Raw genomic sequence first — 19,281 nt, 5'->3', positions numbered from 1 at the left:
TGTATCTTGTGTAAAAATGCAAAATATAGATTTTTTTTATTAGTTAAGACAAGAAAAAGATTGTTGCTTGGATTAAAGATAATCTTGTTCACAACATTAACCACACTTTACATGCTGAGAACATTTAGCTAAGGTCTTGTTGTGTTTGTTTCAGATAATAAAACATCTCTATTAAGACTCAAGTTAACGTGCATTCAAGGCTTACACTGAAGGCCCTCAATCAGGAGTTCTCTCAGGTCACCATGACCATGTCTACATGCCGAAATGCCCTGAGTTACTCCCATGTGATTGGCCAATTAGATCCTTGTGTTAGCAGTAGAGCAGGTGTGTAAGTATAAGAGGTCTGAGAGGCAAAACCTGCTCTCTCTTTACAAGTTTGTTTCTCTTATTCAGGTGAGCTAACAACAAATGAAACACCTGATCTAAACGATATAAAAGCTTTATTGCTTGACTAATTATTGACTAATTATTAGATGCCATAAATGACAAATCTTGATGGTTTATTACTGGAGCTGGATCTAAATTAAGAAAAGAGCCAGAGTTCATTTCAACCTGGTGATAATGTCTGCTTCATGCTGTGAGGTAGGGTTGTTTCCTGATCTGTAACCATGACCATGCATCACCTGATCCAGCTGGTATGTGGAGGTTTTGGCAGCGCTGGAACATTAAACATTCCTCAGGTGTGAGTCAGGTTAGCACAACCCTGTGGGCTGTTTTATGCACGTGCCTTTTGATGAGTTCTTATGGTTTGTTGACTGAAACAATAACAAGGAAAAAGTACATGTAATTAAATGTAAGAGCAATGTTGAAGTTCTTCACTTTGCACTTACTTGTGTTCAGAGTTTTCTTCATCAGCTGAACTACTGCTACTTCACACTGAACCAAAATGAGGCTGCACCAGTTTGTGTCAACAAGTATTGAATGGACTCTGAAAATTTGGAGCACTATTCCTCTCTGGACACTGTGAGGCCTGCTTTGGTCATACATCATTTCCAAAAGGTAGTCATGTGCAGAGCTTGGTCAGAGCACCTTAGCATTACAGTTTAACAAATAAGCTTCCTGTTCAGTGGCAATTTAGTCATTCAAAAAATGCTCCTTGTCCCACTTCCTCCTCTAAAAAGCCGTTAACATAGCTAATTACTGTGCCTCTGCAGTGAACATAAGCATAAACATGGCATTGTGAAATCTGCAGTACTTGCTACAGAAAAAAGGTGTTACTAAGATGTTTAAGGATGCAAACACACTGGTGTTGGTGTTCCTAAATAAGATATGTGAACAGGGGTGTAGTTTATTGTTAGTACGTATATATATATATGTAAAGTTTCTGAAACAAGTTTAATTTTTTATATTTTTTTGTTGTAGTACATTGAGTAACAGTGGCATCAGTTATATAAGATTATGTAAGAACATTATTATGTGTAATATTGACCTCCTTGTACTTCATCAAGATGCAAACAGTGAAGTGTTGCTTATGTAATAATACAACAAAGACACATTAATAATTAATCTGACCGTTTATACATAACAGACCTTTAAACATCTGCCTTACACACAAGACGTTAGCTGGACTCGTTGTGTGGACGTGACTCATTTATTTCAGCACAGGTGTGCACATGTGCATAAGTGACTTGAATGATTGATAAATGAATGCAAATGAACACTTGCTGTCTTTCCTAAGGCTGGCCTGAATTTTAGGTTTTGATTTTGAAGGATTTTGTTTTTCTGGTTGATCTTGGATTTTGTCCTCTGAGCTGACGATGGAGCGAGCGTCAGCCAGAACAAGAGAAAAGATTTAGTGCTAAAGTGACAAAAGGACACCGGGAATTCTATAAGATTTTGATATTAATTTAAATTTGATGTTATTCAGTGTAAAAAACCTCATCATGTTGCACAGATAGCTTTGGTGTGTACCAGAGAAGCTAGAAGTTTCAATTTCATGTGAATTGAAAGTAAACCAAGAACAGAGAGAACACACCTGTGAAAAAGCCAATATTGGGAAATATTTCCATTTTTTTAAAAGCGCTGATAAAACTTTGTGCAGGACACTTGATAAATGGCACTTGCAACATTATGAAGTTACTGTGCACATTAAATAATAATTGCTAATATAAATGATTAACTTCAGATTAATGCATGATATGCATCATTAATCTGTAACTGAGGCTGCTGGAACTGACAGACACACTGTATGATCTGGCACACAGAGAAGGATAAGCGCTCCCTCTAATATGTGACTGAGTCGGGGTGTTCTGTTTATTCTTCTCTCAAAGATAAGATGGAGCTCTACAAAACCGGTTTGGCTTCCTGAAAATCTTTCTGCAACTCGCAGCTGATAAGCTGAAGTTGCCACTTGTGACCTGACAAAGAAACGAATCTCTGATGCGCCTGCTCTCAGACGCCTCCAGCTCCTCTGCATCGATTTTCAAGGTCCGAGGTTAAACGAGCTGTAGCTGCAAAGGCAAACTTGTGTCATGTGACAAAAATGCAAGTTAGTTAAAGCTAAAAAGCATTTAAGTTTGTTAACTTGATATTAATTACACAGAAAAGAAGAGAAATTTATTTTGAACAATGTTATTAAATTGTATTTACTGAGATTTTACTGTAAGTAGTTACTGGGACAGTACTTTTTGGTTTGATCTATATCATTATGTTTAATCAATATAAACACATGATAGCAACTTCACAAAGTAAAGCTGATGCTATTATCATCTAAGGTGTTCACTTGTATTATCTTACTACGCTAAAAAGCTGTGAGCGCTTGCGTGGTGTAGTGTAGTGTAGCAGGCAGCAGATGAAACTTTGTCAGCGTTACAATAAGAGTTCAGTGTCTTTAACTTCTGTTTGCTCAATCACTGCGCCTTACTTTTTGCTATGGATTACCTAGAGTGGAGTCAGCAGCTGAAGCTGAAGAACCAGAAACACTAGACTGACTGCAAAACCTGCAAGAATGAACTCAGGGAGGAGCTCGTGAAAATAATCTCAGCACAAACAAAGAGTGCCTGTGAGGAGTATTTAAGTCTCTGTAGGCTGAATGTGCACTACACAGTACAAGCTGCATCTGTGAGGATCGGGGCTCCCAGCATGTCCACCCAAACAGGTACAATGTTATTATTATTACACCGCAGAAACTGGAAGATGAAACTGTGAGAGGAAACAATGTATACCAAGCAGAGGCTTTTCTTTAAATGTATCAGATTACTTTTACTCAAAAATGTAGTTACTGAGTTATAACAAATGACATGAATGGTTGGAAACATGTTTTAAAACAGCACAACAAAAATGAGCTACTTAATCAGTCGCATTTAGGTTTTTAAGGTCAGTTTTCTGGTGTGGGAAACAGGAATCTACAACAATCTGTCTGAGTTTTAATATTTTATACTCATTGGTAAATATAGAAAACAAATGTGCTGGATGGGTGATCCCTCTGTGGTGTCTTGGAATAGTGAGCAGTAAGAAGTCTGACAATCAGCACAGGGAGCTTAAAATGACTGAACCTGTCCTGAAAAAGAGCCGGTTTACAAAGTTTGATTCAAAGCGATATTTTGCACTAAAAGTGGAAACAAACTAGTCTGTTAAGTGTAAGTGGTGTCAGCCTGCTGTAACATGACACACTTTTACTGCAGTATTCACACTGGGTATTTGTAACAGTGCGCTTTGTCTTGATTTTTTGCTGGTGCAACATGTTGGAATATTTGTTGGAAACAAATATTCAGATTTAGGTCCCCTCTGGATGTCTTCAATGATGATCTTAAAATCCATTCTGCAGCTTTTTTGCCTTGTAGAAACAGAAGCAGACGTTACATGATCACAGCTCAGTTAACACCATTAAATGTGGTTCATCTGTAGTTTGCAGAGTCTGTGTTGGGACTTTTTATTGCTCTGTAACTGTGAGCTTTCCATCCAAAAATGGATGTTTTAAATTTAATGAAAGGATGGATAAAGCAGCAGTTTCAGACTTCAGGTTTTCTATTTAAAGCAGACAAAAGCAAGCCAGAGTCTATTATCTTGAGCAGACATGTGATGTCACATATTTGACACGTGATTAAAAACAAATCAACCACAACACAAAAAAAGAAAAAGGCTGCCAGGATCTGTCAGGATGTTAAATATACATTTGAACTCTACCTCCAGCTACCATCTGCAAACAGGACAGACAGTACTGACTCTGTTTGTTGGGCACAGTATTAGAGTACCTATAAGGAAATGTGGTATTTTCCAGTGACAAACATGGCCTCGGTACCATTGGAGAATCAGTTCCGGTGCTGCATCTGCCTGGACACCTACACCGATCCCGTCTCCATCCCGTGTGGACACAACTTCTGCCTGGATTGCATCGAAGGCTACTGGGACACGAAGGACAGGTCGGAGTGTCCGCTTTGCAAAGAGACGTTCAAAGAGCGACCGGAGCTGAGGATCAACCGAGCTTTTTCCGACATGATTGAATTCTTCAAAAGGTTTGTTTTACTTCCATTTGTGTCCCAATCCCAGTATCTTTATTGCCATTGTACAAGTACACCAAAAGTGAGGGCAGTAATGTACGGTGTTAAAAATAAATAAATAATAATATACAAAACGAGAGACATACAGCAAATGTGTGTACACCAGTCCCTGCATTCACGATACTGAATTAGATTTAATTTTTTAAAACTGCTTTAATTGTGTTTAAAGGTTTAATGGCCGTGGAGTAGGAAGCAGAAATCCCTGTGTTGGTCCAGGATCAACTGACCAATCACATTGTCTGCCCATTTAGTTAGCATTAGCCAAAAACTTAGCTCTATTAAAAACTTTAACAAGGAAACCGACATGAGTTATCTTCATTTGGCTAATATCCAACCTAACTTGATTATAGAGCCGGGACATCCAGTATAATGAGCAAAACATTGGTTCTTCCCTTACTCTACCTTAAACTGACCATTACCTGCAATGTCACATACAGTGCATGTTTACACCATGTCCAGCTGGCTGTGCATTGTGTTTCTGGCACACCAGAGTGTCCCTAATTTGATTTTATTGTCTTGTACCGTTTTGTGTTCTCTTCCAGATGGCAGCAGTTCAAATAGATTATAACTTAAATGTACACTGAAGCCAAAAAATGTAATTTAACTCAGATATATTTGAATATATTCAATGATATTTAACTTTATCTTCAAAAGGTCTCTGTCGCCCACACTGATGCAAGGGGAGGACGTCGAGCCGGCACACCAGCTATGTGACCGTGAAGACGTTCCCTGTGACGTCTGCCACGGGAACAAGGCGCCGTCGGTGAAGTCGTGTCTGGTGTGTCAGGCGTCTTACTGTGAGATTCACCTCGTGCCTCACCAGAGAGATCCAGCGCTGCAGAGACACCGTCTCACAGATCCGGCCATCTTCAACACCAGCCACCTGTGCAGAAAGCACAACAAGCCCCTGACGATGTTCTGCAAACAGGATCACACACCTGTGTGCTCCAAATGCACAGAGGGCGACCACGAGCACCACAAGATTGTCCCCATGGAGAAGGAGAGCAGGAGGGTGAAGGTGAGGGAAAAGCTTCTTCCTTTGCTTTGCGTTTTTTGGGAGGGAGGGGGGGTTTCCTGAGCTCACAGATTTTTGTGCATTCTTCTTCTCACTGTCCCGGTTTTACATTGTTTGATCTTCTCCAGATGAATCTGAGGGAGACAAAGTCCGACATCCAACAGATGATCCAGGCCAGGCTGAAAAAAATGGAAGACATCAAAAGTTCAGTGGATCTAAGCAAAGTAGGTCGTTGATTGGTTCAAAAAGTCAGGCTTGCAACCAAGCAGTTCATTTATCCGTTTATTTATTTATTTCGTCGATCATTTTAATCAATAGAGGGCCACAGAGAGAGAGATCCAGAGCAGTTCTCAGGTCTGCAGCACGCTGATAACCGCCATCGAGAGGCAGCAGGCCAAGCTCGCCAAGGATCTCGAGGAGAGGCAGCTGGAAGCCGAGAGGAAAGCTGAGGAGCTGCTCGAAGAGCTGGAGAAGGAAATCCACGAACTGCAGACGAGGAGCAGCGAGCTGCAGCACCTGGAGCTCACGCGGAGCTCGCTCCACCTCCTACAGGTCAGATTTATCTGCTGCATTTTACCATCTCTCTGCTCCATCCGCATCTTAAAGCTGGTGCTCACAAAAAGCTCCCTTATGCTTTTAGAGTTTCCCGTCTCTGAGCAGGCTCCCGGCCACCAGAGAGTGGTCAGAGGTGGCAGTGCACTCCGATAACTCCGCGGGGATGGTCAGGAGAGCCGTTTCTATGCTGGGGGACATGTGCCAGGAAGTTGCAAACAAACTCTCAGCAGAGGGTGAGTAACCCCACAGCAACATGAACAACAAATCATGAGGCTATTGTAAAAATAAATACATTATCTAATTCTTTGACTTCTTTGTCATGCAGAAGTGGACAAGATAAGTGCATATGCAGGTATGAACACAAATATATAGTTAGACATTTTTTCCTATAAATTTATTTGAGCTTCATCAGTACCTGACCTGCCATTTTCTTCTTGTATCTGCAGTCAATGTGACCCTGGATCCTGAGACGGCTTCAGGCTGGCTGGTCCTGTCCCCAAATAAAAAGAAGGTATCGCCCTATAATCAATGACTTTATCACGATAACAGTAAACACACTGAGATGGACGTGCTGATTTTGTGAGCTTTTTATGCTTAAGTGGAGAAGGAGATTCTTTGGCAGCGATGACGAGCTCATTGTTGATCCTCAGGTGAGCCTCGCCAGCCAGAAGAAGAAGACTCCTCTCCCAGACAGTCCCCAGCGGTTTGACTCCTGCGTCTGCATTTTGGGGAAACAAAGCTTCACATCTGGAAGACGCTACTGGGTAGTTCAGGTGGGATCATTATCTGAAAGTCATGTCCTTAAGAAATAGAAAAAAATCCAACAAATACCAGAGATGCTTCTAGCCCTTCAGTTGATCCATCTACAGTTCACTGAAGACTCATCGGAGATGGTCTCAGTGGAAGGGTGGCTGTCAGGAAAGGCTGAGGTATGCCAGATTAGACAAGAACTGGACTGAAAACCAGTGGAAACAGGTCCGATGGAGTGATGATCCAAATTTCAAATTATTGGTCATTACTGTCATGGTTTGGGTTTGGTCTGCATTTCAGCCAGCGGTGTCTCAAATCTTGTCAAAACTGATGGAATAATAAACCCTTAGATTTGCCATCTTGGAGGTGTATGACTGCCAAAAGCTTCATTTCTTAGCATGAGAATGATCCTGGACACACTGCCAGTGCAGTAAAAGCTTACTTGGATAGAAAAACACACAGTGAAACAGTCAGTCATGGATTGGCCTCCCTAAAGCCTGGACCTCGACCTTGTGGGATTATCTGAAGGCAGCCAACATGCAAATTCTGTTTTTGCATTATACTCTGTATTTACATGTATGTTTGCACAATTTAATAAATCTCTTCACCAATGTCCCATTTTCTTAGCAAAATATAAAGAAATTAAACTAAGTTTTCACTACAACAGGAAAAAAGAAGCTATGAATTGTTTTAAAAGTGGTTATTCTTTTCTCTTCCTCTTGCTTTTTCCATCTAATTCTTTGTACACTGTGTTTCAGGTTGGGGATAAAACAGACTGGGATCTTGGTGTGGCCCAGGAGTCCATCAACAGGAAAGGTGCCATCACAGTTCGCCCTGAAAATGGTTACTGGGCCATCTGCCGGCGAAAAGGTGGCAGTCTGAGCGCCTGCGCCGGACCCTCGATCACCCTCAACCTTCACGAAATCCCCAAGAAAGTCAGCATATTCCTGGACTATGAGGAAGGGTCGGTGTCCTTCTATGACGCAGAGGCAAAGACTCACATTTATACTTACAGCGGGTGCAGCTTCAGTGAGCCTCTCTACCCGTATTTCAACCCCTGTGTTCAAAACAACGGGAGAAACGTGGCCCCGCTGGTTATCTGTCCTCTTGAGGGAGGTGTCAGGGAAGAACAGGACACAGGCATCGATTTAACTGTATGATGTGATGCTAAGTAATATTTTAGTTCTTATTCTGAACCATTTTTGGGTTAAACAAGTGCTTCCCCTAGATGATTAAAATGGTTGTTCCTACAGAAACCACATATCACATGTCTGCATTAGCAGGCAGTCCAGCTGGAAGAGGCACTAACACTGTAGTTTGAGTCTCACGCAGGAGTTTTTGTTCCACAGGTGATGTGGACAGTGTGCACAATGTTATTAAGCAACCCTGCCACTGGCTAAGATAGCAAGTTACTTCTGTTTGAGTGTGCAAACCCTAGCATGCAAAAACCTGTACACCCTGTAAGATGGGAGTAAGTTTTGCTCTCTCTGTCATGAAGTGTGTGCAAAGCGGGTTTTTAACTTTTATTATTCAAATCTTTAAAATACTACTAGACTATTATTTACTATACTTGAGATGCAAACGTTGAAACTGAAAATAAATTCTAGTTTTTTGAAAAAAAAAGAAGAAAAACAAAGAAAACTCAAATATATGAAGCGTTTTTGTGTCCTGTTATTTTGAAGGAAGCTGGTCTGTTGTATATTTTAATGTGAGGTCTAAATAAGCTGCACCTCACCATTATATTCATTCACACGCATCAGGCTTCACATAGAGGAGAAATCCAGCTTTAATGTTTGAACATTAAGGCCTTAAATTAGTATTTGTGTATTTTTTTCAGACTCTGGGAATATGTTCTATGTCATCAGACAGATTTGTCAGAATATAGGTTTTCATTTTTGGTTTGTTCTAAGGCATAAAACTTTTAAAACTCTTGTGTTTCATCAGATTTGTGCTGAAAGTACCTAAAACTCACCCTGAAACATTTCCTATATCAGTGCCCAGACAACAAACTGAACGACTTACTTTCCTGCACTCACACACAGAAAAACATAAATCCCAGCACCTCAGAACACACACAGATTACATCAACAGAGGGCCCTGTGAAGTATCCATGACAGGCCTCATAAGAGCTCCTCTAACTACTTAAAAACATGCTTCAGTGCTTCCTTTATTACCTCCTTAGAAACACTGAATCGTATGATAGAGATCATCCACCATCAGACCCATCATGGAAACAAAAAAATGTGCACAGCTCATATAACTGTTAGTTAAAAGTGTCTTTAGACCCTGTTAACAGAAAAAGGTTTAAACAGGTGTGGTGTGTGTTCAGTAAAAAAAATACATCAAACATTTTATTATAAACAAGAAGCTTGTCGGTTTCTGTAGGTGCAGCAGTGCTAACCAGTTTTAAATGAGTAAATTCTTTGTTTCCTCTGCAACACCTCGATAGATCGTGTCTAACGTGGTGGTAATTTACCTTTCTAAACAAAATTCTCTCATAAATCAAAGCATCCTTTCATGCAGCACTCTTAAAAACTTCAAACTGGTTCCCAGAAAACACATTTTAATATTATTTGTATGTAACAATTAAATAACATAGTATAAAGAGTATTATACATATTTAAGCGATTCCGAGTCCGACTTCAGAGCACAGTTCTGCAGGATGTGGGCAGACGTAAGTACTCAGCATCTTTATGGTTTTATTCCTCCCTCCTAAGCTTTAATTGTTGTTCTGCTCATTTTACTAGGCTACTGTTCTGAATCAGAGTGAGCAGATCCAGAAAATGGAAAATACCCTGAGTGTGCTGAACTTAACACTGACAATCAGGATAAGCGGACACACAAAGCTGGTTATCAGCATGATAAGTTGACTCAGTGTTTCCACAGGGCAGGTGTCAGTATGTGACCAATCACAAACGGTGGTGTAGAGGTTAAACACACAATACGGCCTGAAAGACAAAGCTGCAGCGTGGGTGTGTGTGCGAGGAAAAGCTCTGCGCAGTAGTTAAGTTTTAAAAACAGAATGAATGTGCGAGCGCTTTAAACACTTTGGTGAGAAAGACTGGAAGAGCGCCACTATGCTAATAAATTTTAGCTTTTTGGAAGGCAGGAACAAAAATATGGCAAAAATACAAACTTTGTAAGTTAACTTATCTCTCTAACAGAGCTCTATCATTAGGACAAAGCACAATCTGATGGATTACAGTCAAGTATTTCATTAAATTAATGTAAACTAAGTTTTTGTTTTTATTCTCAGCTGCAGGCTTGAGTGTCATTAATGATATGAGAGTAAAGAATAAATGTAACTCTCTGAGTGAATTAGATCCACGACTACACAAAAATACTGCAAATAGCTGCTCTGTTTTAGGATATTTAATGGAACAATAAAGGAAATAAAACCAGTAAAGTTGGGAATAAAGATGTGTCTATGAATGTTTATTACTGATGCTCATCGGGAAGACATAAACACTTTAGATGCTGTTAAAAATTTACACCCACTCAGAAGTCTGAGGAATCTTCAGGGATGGTGATTTTCTGGAGCACTGGTCCATCAGTAGGCGGTGATTTCATACCTCTTGATCTCTAATCTGAAACATACCCTGTTCACTGCATAAGTTACCATGGCGATATACCTGTCTAAATTGATGAATGTAGTTTAAAAAGGGGGGAAAAAAGCTATTTGTCCCCGCTATCACCTATTAATAGTCATTGACTAATTAAAAAACAAAACATTTTTTTAATTATAGCAGGGATACGCGTGAGTTTGTGATGAATCCTTTAAGTCGGGATTGAGTGGGGGTGGGTTTGAGGAACGGTGAAAACAGAAGGACGGCAACGCTCGTGATGTGATTAAACGTCTGCTCGAACGCAGGGGTCCCCTGGAACAGAGATGTAGTGAGAGAGGGAGAATGAGAGAGAGAGAGGGGGAGAGGAGGAGAGATAAAGCTGAAGGTGAGTGTGAAACGAAGCTCTAACTTTACTGAGCTAAGCTGGTTTCTGTATGTTGCTGCAGGAGGAACGCTGACGAAGTGAAAGGTGGGTGATGGAGCATCTGCAGATTCTTTCTTTGAGGGTCGCTCTCGTTAAAACGACTGTACTTTTTGTCATTGCACTTATTGTCGATGCTTTTGAGGATTTTTTGGGACAACAGCTCTGATGTCACACAAGGAAATGCTAATACATTTAAAGGTTCTTCTATAATTTATCAAAGTACTGTCTGAATTCTTGTGTTTGCTTCTTAAAACAGTGGCTTTTTTAATAGTAAGCGTGTTTGTGTAAAGGAATGCAAGTGCAAAGAGAGAGAGAGGGATTAAATTGGAAAGGTGCACGAGGTGAATGAGTGGGAGTGTTTACCCACAGATGGCCTCTCGGCGGTGGGATTGTGATAGTCCGCTGTACCCCCTCCTGAGTCCAGCTGGCGTCACTCACGCGGGCCTCTTCCTGGCCAAAGCATTACCTCATCACTTCTATTTATTTTCTGCTTCAACATAAAGCAGTTTTCTATTAATATTCTCACCATTTAATTAAGCGGCGATGTGGCAGAGCACCGGGATGGGCTTTTTATTACATTTACAGCAATGCGGGTTTGATAGATTTTAACTGTGCTGAGGCGCACAACTTTTCTCCAGCAGCACCGTGCTGTGTTTTCAGCCTGTTTTCAAAGTCGTCATGTTCTGTTATTAAAACGCAGAACAAGAACGAGGATAGTGTTTTTTTGTATACTTAATATTTTGATGCATGAACTTGTTCTAAAGGACTAAAGATATGTAAAAATGGTGGATTGGGTTGTTGAAGCAAACTAGGGGCAGGAGTCACCAAGGTTCAGGTTTTTGTTCACCAGTAAGTTTATTTGCAAACTAAAGATGATCAGGTAATCCAGTCACATCGAGTTTCGTGCAATGTTTTCATGTGAATAACTGTGTCATGTGCACTACTGATTTGCAGGCCTGAAGCTTCAATCCAGTCTGGACTTCTGACTCAGCACACTTGGCTGATGGCCACTCCTGCCCTGGTGTGAGGGACCGGACGCCGCCACTTATTCTGCGCATTTATGGACTTCCTGTCAGTAGTAAGCCAGCTGAGGAGTGCCTGAATCGTCTGATCTCCAAAGAGATGAGACAAAGCCCTGGTTGATGTTTTCTTTCCAGGTGAAATTATGACCCCGCTGGTAAAGTGAGGTGCGCGCCAAGAAGAGTCTCGCTAAAGAGCTGTGGTGACCATTCTGCAGAAGAAACGCGAAGAAAAAAAAGATGTCTTGTCTGTCGTTTACCCCTGCACTCTACCTTGATGCCCACTCCGTCTTTGTCGTCGGACTGCTGCTGCTCGTCCACCGGGGGCCCTCTGAGGTCAGCTGCCAAAATGACACAGAGCCGATCGTGTTGGAGGGAAAGTGTCTGGTGGTGTGCGACTCCACCCCGTCGGCGGAGCCGTCAGGTAATGCCCTGGGCATGTCAGTGAGGTCAGGAACTGGACGGGTGGCATTTTCAGCCATTCGTAACACCAACCACGAACCCTCAGAGATGAGCAACCGAACCATGACCATCTACTTTGACCAGGTGGGTTTTAAGGCTTGTTTTTGGAATAGTGTGGTGCAAGTTAAGGTTTTGGTTGCATTTCATGAGTTCAACCAAAAATGACGCTTCACCTTCTGCTGCACTCTAAAAATGGTCAACAGACACTTACGTTTCAAGGACATAGACCGCATTTTGTATTGAATCTGGAGAGGATCCAAATCCAGGACACTGCAGGCAGAAAACTAGCATTTTATCTCAAAAACTATCCAAAATGTCAAACAGAAGTCCAGTCAACACAGAGCAGCATGCAGGGAAGCACAGACACTGTGACAAAGACAGAGAGCTGATTAGGGAATGGCCAACAGGACAAGGAAGGACAGTAAACAAAACTAACACAGGAGAGGAAAGAAAACAAACTTTCAAAGTAAAACAGGAAACAACCAAAAAGGAATGATACAGAAATTAATGCAAATATTAAATAAGCATCACACAAGGAAACAGCGCAAAGGAAACATGCTTTGTTTGGACACAGAAAGATGGAAAACACTGACGACACATTTGTATACCAGACCAGATTATCTTTGTTTCAAAATTTCCAACTTAAAACCAAGGAAGCTTTGAAATAAGTAAAAGATAAAGTGTATTACTAAACCCCTAAATTAATAAACCTCTGATTCTAAAACCAGCAGCATGAAGCAGTCTTGTGAAGCTCTTGTGGGGAGCCATGTGTGTATGTAGGTCAGGTCTCAGTTTATGTCCCTTTGTGTGCAGGTGAATTTTCATATTGGAATAAAAAAGTAAAAATATAAATAAATTGCAAACCTAGGAAAATAGGTCCCAACTAAACAACTCTGTGCAGAATCTACTTTCAGCTGCTCCCTTATTTACAAGGAGCCACCACAGCAGGTAGCTCTGCATGTTTGATTTGGCAGATTTGCACTTCCTGATGTAACCACAAAGAGATTTGTGTCTCCACCCAGGATCAAACTGAGATTTCTGGCTTGTTAGATGTAAACCTCCTTCTTCTTTTGGCTGCTCCGTTTAGGGGTCACTACAGTGGATTATCTGTCTCCTCCTCTGTCTCCATCTCACTCCATCCTTACCATCCTCCTCTGTCACACCAACCCTCTGCGTGTCCTCCTTCACTACACCCATGAACCTCCTCTGTGGGCTTCTCTTTTCCCATATTCATTCCCTTTGTCCTCTATCCCTCCTCTGCACAAGTCCAAACCATCTCAATCGCTTTAATTTTGTCTCCAGCTTGTTAGGTAAACCACTATACTAAAGACCTCTATCCATATGCATAGAAATAGCAGGTCAGCAGGCAAATTTTGCAAGTTACATTTTGCATGACTGTCAGGACTCTCAAATAAGACTACAAGAAACAGTCGATAAAAGAGGAGCTTTGATGTCTGTGAGAAAATCTCATGCATAAACAGTTTACTGAGAAACCAAAGTGGTGAACTGACCAGCCAGCCAGTTTAATAATAACCAGAACAGACTGCCATCGCCATTTATAGATACAGCCTCTTCTGCTGCTACTAAACTTGATTTATTGCCATTAAAGTCCCCAGTTACTGATCACACTGTACAAACAGAAAAAAGGCTTTCACAGAAAAGCATTATTACGACGGAGTGACTCACTGCCAGTTTTCTCCCTCCTTGTCTTGTTCTCCTCCGAGGACGAGCACAGTGGAGGCTCAGTGAAAGCCACAAAAAGACTTCCAGTGATTACAGATTTCTGATTATGGATTACACGTTTGTGGTTAGTTGGTTGGTTGAATTTGTGAAACTCTTTGCTTCTCTCTTTTCCTTCTTAGATCATAGTGAACGTTGGCAGCCATTTCGATCCAGCAACAAGCATCTTTGTGGCACCCAGAAAAGGAGTCTACAGTTTCAGCTTTCATGTTGTCAAAGTTTACAACCGGCAGACGATACAAGTAAGAACAAAAACGTAAAAGCGTCACGTAACACTGAACGCATCTGTTTGTTTCTCAAAGAAAAGTTAGATTTATTTCTGTTCTAAAGTTTGTGAATTAACAACATAGAGATGCTAAAGTCTGGTTCTTCTGTGATGTCCACACATTACCAGATGAGCTGGGACCTGAGAAGTACTGACAGGAGTCCCAGGAAGGGGCAAATCTGAGAGTCTGTTTAAAAACAGCTGTAATTCATCAACCATTAGTGTGAGGTTTTTGTCCCACCCCTTGAATTAAAGCTGGAAGTCTGCTCTTCCATTTAAAATTGATTCTACTGATGTATAGACACACAATCATCAAAACTGCATCAGCCTCCAAACATACCTGATTCTGTTTTACATGCACTCATTCACATGGCCACTAAAGGTTGTGTTCCTTTAAAATACAACTATAAATAAAGATCACATCTTTCACCACAAACAGCCTCAGTCCCCTGACTTAATATCTGCGAATGAATTTACGGGCTTCTCAGTGTTATTTCAGTAGAGCTGGTTGTTTCCCTGTGTAGCTTTACTTCTAATCGTCCATTTATGGACGCTATTCTCACTTTCGCGATGGCGCTGTACGACAAAAATGAAGTTGCAGTTGTACACATCACATCGAACTTTGTGCCTCTGCCTCCAGAGTTGAGGACATGAGTGCAGTTTTACTTCTTACTGCTATTTTAATGATATCAGTGCAGAGAGAATAATTCACAGATTATACAGAGGAAGAGTTTCGGGGGGGTGATTTCATTCAGTTTTTACTTCTTCTACTCCTGTAGCAGCACTGATGTGGAGGTTTTAGGATACAGTACATACTGTGCTAGGATACAGTACAGTACATACAGTACAGAGCTCTATGGACCAAGCTCATCCCCTTTTATTCCCTAAACTTAATCAAGGAGTTTTGCCAATGCACTATGACAACCTCGTGTGAATTAGTGAGCTTTAGAGATGCTTAGCATCTGTTTCGCTTGTTTAACAGCTTACAGGGCATACATAGAGATACAGAGGACAATTAATTTCTCACCAAAACAGATTTAACACACTGTCTTCTAACCAAATTTTCCTTACAAATCTTACATCCTGCTTTCCCAGGTGAGTTTGGTTCTCAACGGCTGGCCTGTGATCTCAGCCTTCGCAGGTGACCAGGATGTGACCAGGGAAGCTGCCACCAATGCGGGTCTGGTGATTATGGAGAGGGGGGACAAGGCTTACCTCAAACTGGAGCGGGGGAACCTAATGGGAGGGTGGAAGTACTCCACCTTCTCTGGGTTTCTGGTGTTCCCGTTGTAGGGTTGACTGAGGTAGGATTATGAGAGTTGATGTTCCGACCATAGTCACAGGTGTGGAGGGGTGGGCGGGTGTAACATTAAGAGTTCTTTGTTACTTTCACAGCCATCGACACAAAGGAAGAGGAATTAACTGATACATTGAACTGCACTGACGCATCTTGATGTGTATCGATGAATTGGTGAATTCACTTTGCACCAAATAATCTTGGATGTATTTTCCATTTTCATCGCATTTTTATGGCTTATTGTGTGTTTTTCTGTCATTAGTCTGTGGTTGCTTGCAGTTTTCCTTTTAATGCATGAAATAAGAAATGGCCAATAAAGAAAATAACTGTGTGTACTGACTGCATCAATCTATTAGCACTAACAAATTAATATTTTCAGTGCTAGCTTGCCAGTTAAAATGCTTTATCTCAGAAAGGTACAAAGGAGAATATGATCCAAGATACTTCACTTTCATTAAAATGTTCAGTGTAGCACTTCATTGTCGTCTTAAGTATACAGACTGTCATAATAAAGAGGATTGACAAATGTGGGCAAAGTTAGAAGTTAGCAGTATGCTAGCTAGCTAGCTAGCAGACATACAAAGATTAGATGTTTTTGTGAAAATCCAGTCTGAAGCTTTTCAATGTTCTTTGTGTTTTGAAATGGGATGTGAGCAATACGCATCTTTGACTGAGAAACAGCACACTCATTGGCTAACAATGACTTAATTCTTTTATTCAACCAGGGCACTGTGCAGTCACTCACACGGCCTCTGTATACCAAATTACTCTCAAGTCAAATGTGAGGCTATCTGTCTGACAGCTAAAGCTTGGCTCAAACTGGCTCATCTAAAAACAAATGAAAGCACAGCACCAAATCTGCAACAGAATGAAGGAAAAAAATATTGGCCAGATTTTTTAAGTTCTTGCTGCTAAAACGAGTTTTTGAATCATGGACCATAGAGATTGTAGCTTTCACTCAGGCCTATGCTAATGAGTGCTATATATCTAAATAATAATATATATTCTATATAATAACAGAAGTGAAAGTGATGCATACCAAACTATAATATGCGTCAGATATTTGCATTAAAAATACTCCAAAAGTAAACATTGAGATGTCCAGCTCAGTGATTCGAATTAGCACAGGTGAGGCCTTAGAGCAGCTAGCTACAGCTAGCTTGATTTACAGAAAAAAAAAATACTGATGTGACTCAAAGGAAGCTGTGAAACTGTTAAGTTTACTTTTTTATTTAGAAACTACAGGTAGACTACATCAACTAGTTTAGCTTTTCAGTTATAATATCGCTTATTCAAATAAACAGAGGCCCATACAAGCTTGTTAACCATTCTTCTGTTTATTTATTGGGCATACTGTTACCCTTTTCTTCACAAAGGCTGCATTTTGCTTACCATATATGTCCTTAGTTAAATGCTGACACAATTGTGGCCCCCAAACACCCTCTATTACACTTTACATATGCTCTATAAATCGCTCTGTGCAAACAGAAGGTTGTTCTGAAAATAGCAGGCCTCCCTGCTGTTTGTCCCAAGAGCTGTCCTGAAGGTAAGAGATATTGTACTATTGAGATTTTTACTGTGCCCATAAAAATGCAGGCACTTTTCTCACATAGAAAGAATTTTCAGTCATGAAAACTGCAGCTTTTTTTGTAAAAGTCATGAATTATACATGAATTTCTGTCTGTATTCGTCGCTCCCTCTGACGCACAGTGCGCACAGCGACAGTGCGCCTCTCAGCGGTGGATCCGGTGACAGATGGAGGGCTGGCAGTAGAAAATGAAACCATTGCCAGGAGCCTGCTGAGTTCACACTGGACCTTCACAACCTATTAGTGTCAACGTCCCGGTGCACAGCAGAGGCCTGTGTTAGCACTTTAGAGAGTCGTGTCTGGAGTACAAAAACAACATGAAGTGCAGTCTTTGGTTCCAAAAGCGAGATAAACTCTGTAACGTCTTCAAAGTTAAAGACAAACACAGAAAATGTGACAGGGAACGTTCACAAAAACACCACCACAGCTAAAGTAAACTTACAAATACTGATGCAGATTACAAAAGACATGGCTACACATCAGTAATTGGACTGAATCACTGAACAAAGAAGCAGCAGTGCCCCCTACAGACAGGGGAGCGGAGTGAATCTTCCCCTCAACAAATTTATTAGACCACAACCCAATGTAAGGTTTACGGCACAGTGGCCCTAAATTAACAGCATTGGTAATTACCAAAATAAACTTTTATGTTTCAATCATGAATGATCCACCAGTATATATAAGGTCTTTATTCAAAATTATATTTTTTAATGCTTAAATATGATGTCATGTACAGCTGTGAGGCAGGCAGAGGTAGGACCCAGAAACAAGGGGAGTAAACTATAGGAGGTAGTTTGCTGTAACACAGTACTCAAAAATAAAATACAAACACTAATAGAAACAGACAAACCAGAGTGACAGGAAACAAAGGGAACATACAACAAACAGGGACACTGAGGACTTAAATACACACACAGGACAACGAGAGGATGGACAACAGGTGGGAACACAGCCGGAGCTACTACAGACTAAAGAGACGGAGGGAGCATGACATACACAGGACAAGAGACTGCCAAAATAAAACAGGAATAAACAACAAAGTAAGACATGTGAACTTGACAGAGGTGGGCAGTAATGCGTTACAAGTAATGTGTTACTTTAATCCGGTTACTTTTTTCAAGTAAAAAGTAAAGTAAGGGATTACTATTGCAAAAAAGTAATTAGATTACTGTTACTTTTCCATAAGCACACTGCATTACTGCGTTACTAAACCGTGAAATTGTTTGTGAGAGTGTCTCATAACAATGACATAAGAGCCTGCGACATCCGTGGCAGCAACAGGCGTGTGTAGATCAACAATGGATAATATGGAGTGCGGGAGAGAGACAACCATGCAGCATTTAAAGTTTGGAAGTACTGATATTACTTTGAGATTGATTCCATAAAAAGTGACAAAAACATTAGTACACTCTGTGTGGGAAGAAAACTTATCTCTACAGCGAAAGTTAAACTTCAAATCTGAGCAAGCACCTAGCAAAGCGTCACAGGAATGTGAAATTCACAGAGAAACCCCCCTGGCTGATACCGGGCACCTTGCACTGGCCCCACTCCATACAAAACATTATTTTATTTCATATCCTGGAATATGCAGAAGACCATGACATACAATTATTGCTGTCATCTATTAATTTTCCAATGCACTATTTTACCGAAAAAATAGTGAAGCAGATTTTTTTTTTTTTATTACAATTATAGTTATTTACTCATGTTCATTAAGAGGAACATTAGTTTTAGTGGTTGACTCATTTCATTTCTGACTCCTCATATGTAAGCCCAAGGTGCTCGCTCAAATTTGGGTATGAAAACATAAATTCAGTTTGTTCTTTGCTGGATAAATAACAACATAATATTTGTTTTAAACAGGTTTCTAAAAAGTTTCCCTGTTTTTGTTTTATGACATGTTAAGCATGGTAAAACAAAATAAATAACCTAAAATAAACACCTATTAAAGTCTTAGTGTGTTCTTTAACTGTTTAAAATGCTTAATAAATGATTCTGATGATAAAAATCCTCTGCAGAGATATTACTCAAATCAATATAAAAATGAAATACTTAAACAACTTTCTGACTGATAGCTTAAAAATTAACTTATTCTTATTTT

General features: G+C 40.5%; 2 protein-coding genes across 5 annotated transcripts; both read left to right on the top strand.

The window, feature by feature from the left end:
* Positions 1-2,220: 2,220 nt before the first annotated feature.
* LOC116310302 (zinc finger protein RFP-like) lies at positions 2,221-8,749 on the top strand. The gene is made up of 11 exons (XM_031727056.2): positions 2,221-2,427; positions 2,885-3,097; positions 4,220-4,454; positions 5,154-5,517; positions 5,643-5,738; positions 5,833-6,066; positions 6,155-6,302; positions 6,395-6,421; positions 6,516-6,580; positions 6,720-6,842; positions 7,578-8,749. The coding sequence occupies exons 2-11, from the start codon at positions 3,082-3,084 to the stop codon at positions 7,977-7,979; spliced, it is 1,710 nt and encodes a 569-aa protein (XP_031582916.1). The 5' UTR covers positions 2,221-2,427; positions 2,885-3,081; the 3' UTR covers positions 7,980-8,749.
* A 1,986-nt stretch (positions 8,750-10,735) lies between these two features.
* si:dkeyp-74b6.2 (cerebellin-1) lies at positions 10,736-16,013 on the top strand. 4 transcript variants are annotated; one of them, XM_031727064.2, is made up of 5 exons: positions 10,777-10,854; positions 11,764-11,880; positions 11,967-12,374; positions 14,153-14,272; positions 15,391-16,013. In XM_031727064.2, exons 3-5 carry the CDS (start codon positions 12,069-12,071, stop codon positions 15,586-15,588), a joined length of 624 nt encoding a protein of 207 aa, XP_031582924.1. In that variant the 5' UTR covers positions 10,777-10,854; positions 11,764-11,880; positions 11,967-12,068; the 3' UTR covers positions 15,589-16,013. The 4 variants fall into 4 exon arrangements, with proteins under 4 accessions (XP_039465972.1, XP_031582924.1, XP_031582921.1 ...); XM_031727061.2 differs by having other exon boundaries at positions 11,764-12,374; positions 15,391-15,599; positions 15,691-16,012; XM_039610038.1 differs by lacking the exon at positions 10,777-10,854 and adding an exon at positions 10,736-10,770 and having other exon boundaries at positions 11,764-12,374.
* Positions 16,014-19,281: the final 3,268 nt, after the last annotated feature.

Source organism: Oreochromis aureus, linkage group 3 (assembly GCF_013358895.1).
Source record: "Oreochromis aureus strain Israel breed Guangdong linkage group 3, ZZ_aureus, whole genome shotgun sequence".
In the NCBI taxonomy this organism is placed as follows: Eukaryota; Metazoa; Chordata; class Actinopteri; order Cichliformes; family Cichlidae; genus Oreochromis; species Oreochromis aureus.
Note: the sequence above shows the minus strand (reverse complement) of the source record. Positions and strands in the feature narration are given on the sequence as shown.